General features: G+C 49.7%; 1 protein-coding gene across 1 annotated transcript; it reads right to left on the reverse strand.

Annotated features, from left to right (window-relative positions):
• Window positions 1–1,966: 1,966 nt before the first annotated feature.
• On the reverse strand, window positions 1,967–3,769 carry TACSTD2 (tumor associated calcium signal transducer 2). Its single transcript, XM_079727964.1, has one exon. The coding sequence runs from the start codon at window positions 3,700–3,702 to the stop codon at window positions 2,731–2,733; it is 972 nt and encodes a 323-aa protein (XP_079584090.1). The 5' UTR covers window positions 3,703–3,769; the 3' UTR covers window positions 1,967–2,730.
• Window positions 3,770–6,010: the final 2,241 nt, after the last annotated feature.

Consider the following 6,010-nt stretch of genomic DNA (forward strand, 5'->3'; position numbering starts at 1 on the left):
GCAAAGCTTCTAAACTCTGGCTTTGGCACATGGAGGATGTGTGATCATGTTACTCAGCCTATTTGGACCTCAGTTTTCTGACATGTGAAATGGATATAATCTATAGGAGAGGAAAAAATTTAAGATATACTGAACTCTAAGTGCCCAGGTCATTCTAGGCACTCCTATCAATTACCTTCATTTAATTTTTTGTAATAGACAGAGATTTGTAGTTTTCAACAGATGAGGAAACTGGGGAGAGTTAAGTGACTCATTGCCCAGTAGAGCAGGATTTGAACTCAGGTTTGTCAACACTTGGGTTATTACCAGTAAACCAACGCCTCAGAGGTGATACATGTGAAAGTGCTTTTAGAACCATGAAGTGCAATAAAGTGCAAGGACTCATAGTCCAGAATTAATGCAGAAATTTAGAAATTATCCAGAAGTGACATTCTGATGAAGGAATGGGCTTTCTCAGGACTTTTTTCCTTTGTTCAGCTGCCCACTCAATCCTTAATCTGTTTATTTTCTGGGCAGTCAAGTGATTGTTTTTTGTTTTTTATGTTTTGGCCACGTCTTAGTTCCCTGACCAGGGATTGAACCCATGACCCCTACACTGGAAGCATGGAGTCCTAACCACTGGACTGCCTGAGAAGTCCTAAGTGATAGTTTTTTGAAGTGACTCTTGAAACAATGGCAGTGTGATGTAATGAAAAGAGCACTGGACGAGGGATCAAGAGACTGTCTAGTTTCAGCTGTGCCACAGAAACATTAATCTTGAGAAGTCACTCACCCTTTCATTCATAAGATGAGAGGCTAGGTTAGAGGTGATTGCCAAGGTCCCTTTAGCTAAGGAATTTCAGTGACCAGTGACCTGGGTGGGTGGGGGGGGGGGAAGGGGGTTGCCTGAGAGTGGTTTCACTCTCTTAAGTTTCCCATTCTAACCTCAGGCGCTTAAGCTGTCCTTTCCACTTTGGGGAAGCCAACCCACATCAGCCTTCTCGCCTTGTTAAGCCCCATTTTAGCCTGAGAGGATGTTTGGAGCCTGATGGGTTTCTCCCTAGCAGGAATGCTTATAGAGTTAGAGACTCTGGCGATCATAAGGTATCACTCCACCAGCACACACCAGCCACAGCCTCAAGCTGAGAGCTCCCTCGCTCCAATTCATACTGGTGCTTCATTCTTGAGTGGTCGGCATAGACCACCCAGTGGAAGTGGGAGGAGTAACGTGGGAAGGATTCCAGGGAAGAAACTGATATCCTGGATCTAGCTATTTGGAGTTGGATATACCAACCACCCTGTCCTTTGTGCACGCCCATTGTCACAGCAATTTCCCAGGAATTGCAGTAATTTGTTTACCTGTAGGCTACCCCACAGCGACCTTCTAACACACCCCGCTTCACATAAATGAGTGAAAACAAGGAGATAAATGTGAAGGAGACAAGATATTTTGCAGCTAAAATGAAGTAAAAGTTTTTAAAGCACATTACTAGTAGAATCTTAGGAAAACAGACTGTGTGCATATGTACACACAGCCAGAGCATAAACCCTCTACAGACTGGCTATGACTAATGTAAGAAAGTCATTTAACTCAGAGCCGCAATACTTTGGGATTAAGTCAATTGCCAAGGACTCAATGGGAATAGCACAGCTACTTCCAAGTATGGCAGGGATTCAAAGGAGATACAGCTCCTGAAACAAAGGTAGAGTTTTCCTTCTCCAGGGGAGAATTCTCATTTAGAGATAACCTAAGGTTGGTCCCCTTTCCCAACAACAGCAGCTAGTTCTAGCTTCCTCCCTCTGACCCACCCTCCTGCAGGGGGTTTCCAAACAATCTTATTTAGAAAGACCTGTGTTTACACTTGCCAGTTCAGAAACACCAGAGTGGCTATAGGAAATGACCCATCCTGCTAAAAAGTGTTAGAATTTGAAATAAGAAATCTGAGTAGTGGGAAATTAGAGGAGACCAAAGTGATATAAATCTGGAGCAAGTTTTCACAAACTCCATCTTTTTGGTTTGTGTCTTTTTCATATTTTATTACATTCTTTTTTTTATTTTAAAAATCACAACATTATTATCAAAGACAACCTATATACAAACATTTTACAAAAGAAACATTACTAGTATCAGCTGTAATAAGGGCAAGTTGAAGAACAGATGCTGAGTTTCTGGGCCAAAGTCTGCCGGCAAACAAAGACATCTAAAATGAGTTCAGGCAGCTGAAACAGGCTTCTTTCCCGATGACAAGCATGTGTGGTCGGTAATATCAGTACAAACGATGGTAAATGAGGATACTACACGGGGCCAAGTAGCGAACTCCTCATCAGGAAAGCCACAATACAAGTGGAGCTAATCAAATAACTTAAATCCAAGACAGTAAAAGCGCTGTTTCCCATCTAAACGCAGTTAGCCTTCAGCATTGATTTTGCATCACTTGTAAACGATGCTGAGTTGTCATACAAACACTTGACCCGTATACATAACCCTATGCCAAACTTCCCTTAACTCTTCGAGTCAGGTTTTTGGTTGGACCGAAAGGGGAGGAATTTTAGAAATGCTTCCTTCAGGACAGAAGTCAGAAAGAGGTGACCCCCGAGAACAGGATCTATTAAATTTGGTGGCGGCGGGGGGAGGTAGGAATTTGGGGGGAGAAAGGCCTCCTTGGGGCCAAGAATCAAGAAGCGTGACTCACTTGGGTCTGGGACCTTGCTGAAATCCGATACCCCACCCCACCCCAGCCCCGTCGGTACCTACGAGCTCGGTTCCTTTCTCATCTCCCCCAGTTCCTTGATCTCCACCTTCTTGTACTTTCCCACCTTCCTCCGGTTGGTGATCACCAGGACGGCCACGCCGGCGACCAGGGCCACCACGACCACCACGATGACGGCGATGAGGCCGCTGGTGAGGCGCTTCATGGAGAACTGGGGGGACTTCTCATCCAGGTAGTAGATGAGCGTCCGCTCCAGCAGCAGGGGCTCTCCGCGCACGCGCACGTCGAAGCCGCTGTGGCCGGGGAACAGCGACTCGCCCTTGACGTCTCTCTCGAAGTAGTAGGCGGCGTCGGCGATGTCCACTTCGCCGGCGACCTTCTGCGACGTGTTCTGCTGCAGCTCGATCTGGATGGTGGGGTGCTCGTAGTGCACGGCCGCCACGAACTTGGGGTGCAGCAGGTAACGCTCCCTGAAAAGCCGCCGCAGCTCGGCATCCAGGTCCGAGTGGTTGAAGGCGCGGACGGCCGGGCGGCGGCGCAGGTCGATGAGGATGTGGTGGGTGCGCACCAGCTCGTCGCAGCGCAGGCTCAGGTCGCCCTTGTCCGTGCGGCGCACGCCTACCGAGTTCACGCACCAGCACACGGACGTCTGGTTGCACTGGCGCGCCTTGAAGCGGCCCTGCTGGTCGCAGTCCGGGTCGTACAGGCCGTCGTTGTCCACGAGCGCGTGCTCGCTCGGCTGCACCAGCGCGCGGCCGCTCTTCGGGGCGCTCACGCGCGCCTTGAGCAGCAGGCACTTGGACGTTAGCGTGGAGCAGTCGACCTCCAGGCCCGAGCCGAGCACGCGGCACCGGCAGCGGCCGTCCGGGCCGCTCCGGTCGCACACGGTCATCTTGTTGGTGGGGCACGTGCAGTTGTCCTGCGCGGCCGCGTGGCCGATCACCGCCGCCAGCAGCAGGAGCGGCGGCAGCAGCGACGGCCACGGCAGCGCGAGGCCCGGACCCCGGGCCATGGTGGGGCGGAGGAGCGCGGACGGGGCGCGGGCTGGCGAGGGCTGGGGACTGCGCTGGGTTCCGGCTCCGCCGTCTGAGAAGGTCTCCAGGCGTCTGCCGCCCGCCTCTCCCTCCCGCTCTTATACTCCACGGGACCTGCCCGGCTGGTTCGGCCGCCGACTCACCCGCTGGTATTTGGGTGACACACCCCACCGCCCCCCATCCCCGTCTCCGTCCCACGGAAGGCCCAGCCCGCCCTGCGCAGCCCGCGGTAGGATCAGGGGAGCGGAGGCTGTCCCGTCTCCTCTGGACCGAAAGCCCGGGAAAGGAAAACCGATACTCAACTGAGGGCTGCGAGGACCGGGCTGCGAGGACCCGCCCCCGGCCCACCCGGCCCCACCTGCGGAGCGACACGCCCTAGGCGCGGCCTCCAGCCGAGGACCTTGGGCGTCCCGGCCGCTCTCCCGGGCTGGAATTCTCAGAAGTTGTACTGAGAGGTATGGTGTGGGACTGTCACTCTTTTGTCCCCCTCCCCCGCTTTTCTCTCTCCCGTTCCCAGCCCTTGTTCCTGCTTTAAGTTCTTTCACTTCCTCGCCTCTTTCCCTACTTCCCGTAATAGCACACATTTATATAGTTTACAGTTTGCAAATATTATCTCATCCTCACATCAGGGCCCGACAGGTATGCAGTCTCTATCAGACCTATTTTAAAAGTGGTGTGGTTAAACTTTAAAGTCGCCCAGCCATAAGTTTCCTCAGATTCCTCGGAGGCGCCTTTGGGACTCTGCCTGGCTGTTCCGAGACCTTAAACAAATGCTTATGGAAACGGAGTGGTCCAAAATCTGAAGAAAGGTTAGGGAGTAGTTCTGTTACCATAGCATGGGTAAAACCCAGGTGGCCTGGTGGCCAATGTATTAGAAGTTCTGTTAAACACTGTTTTCCCCTCTCCTTCACACACGCAAACCCGGAATATTTACGCATGTACTCAGTATAGGGAGATGAAAAGGAACAAATTCTTTCAAAGAATTAGCAAGGCTATAAGGAGTTCTTTGTACAATTTGATTCTAAAGGAGCAAGTCATCGCTTTCTTTCACTATGTCCCATATAGTAGCTGAACCACTGCAAACAATGAAAGGCTAGAGCCTGTGGGAAATTGCTTGACTGCCTCTGTGTGGCTACTTCCATGGGATGGAGGAGTTGCCATCTCTTTTTTTGACTCATCGAGAAAGTCCAGGGTTTCAAAGCTGTGGTAAAATTAACAATAAATAGCAAGCTATAATTATTCCTGGCTTCTCTGGTGAAAGCACATTTTATATGTTCAGCATTTAAAGAACACCAGCAGTGGTTCAAGGGTGTTGTTTCACAGCTGAAAGCCAGCCAGGCCTCTACCCCATTAATTTTCTAGCAATTCCTGAGGCAGGTAGGTGGATATATATCATTCTGCCTTTACAGGCAGAGAAAGCAGAGACATGTGGGGGGCAATTTCTTACCCACAAGCACCAGGCCTTGTGGGAACCCTCCTCTGCTGTCTACCCACACTGTCTCTGTTCAGATTCTTGAACCAGGAGCCTAGTCAGTTTTCCCCTCTCCAACACACAGTCCACCCTGAATGAGAGAAGGCCTTCTAAATCACAGATCTGTGCCCATCTCCTCTCTGCTGAGAACATTTCAGGCACAGAGTTGGAGGGGCCCTTGGCTCTTAGGATAAAATTCATACTTGTTAAGTTAGCACACAAGATCGTATGTGATCTTGGGCATACTTCTTAAGTTATATTACTTAACTTCTCTGTGCCTTAGTTTCCTACCCTCATCTGTAAATAAAATGGGATAATAAAAGTACCTACCTAACAAGGTAGGTGTTAGAATCCATGTAAATGAACCTAAATAAACCGCTTAGAACAGTATCTGCACTTGGTAAGCGTAGATAGGTGTTAACTGTTTTGGTCACCACCATCATCACCATCTTTATCTGGCTTCATCTTGCCTCTCCAGTCTTCGTCATGTTTTCAAACCTTTGTAAAGTCATCTACCTGGACCCTCCCCTTCTTCACCTATTTAGTGCATAATTTCGTGCTTTTTACTCAGCTCTTGGGTCACCTCCAGGAAGCCTTCCCTGATTCGTCCTCCTATTTCACTCAGGGCAATGCCCCTTCTCTGTGCTTTCCTAATTCCTATAACACCAGAATGACAACACCAACTTTTCTGGGCTTCTGGCTTCCCCTCTAAACTGGAGATAACAGTAATTCTCTATTTCATAAGTCATTCTGAGAATCAAATGTAAATAGATGAGATGGTAGATGCCAAATCTTTGTAAAGTGTAAGACACTGT

The sequence above is a fragment of the Hyperoodon ampullatus genome, assembly GCF_949752795.1.
Source record: "Hyperoodon ampullatus genome assembly, chromosome: 2".
NCBI classification, from domain to species: domain Eukaryota; kingdom Metazoa; phylum Chordata; class Mammalia; order Artiodactyla; family Ziphiidae; genus Hyperoodon; species Hyperoodon ampullatus.

What these genes read in the sequence shown, in the direction of transcription:
- TACSTD2 (XM_079727964.1), bottom strand. Translation starts at nt 3,702, where the DNA reads ATGGCCCGGGGTCCGGGCCTCGCGCTGCCGTGGCCGTCGCTGCTGCCG.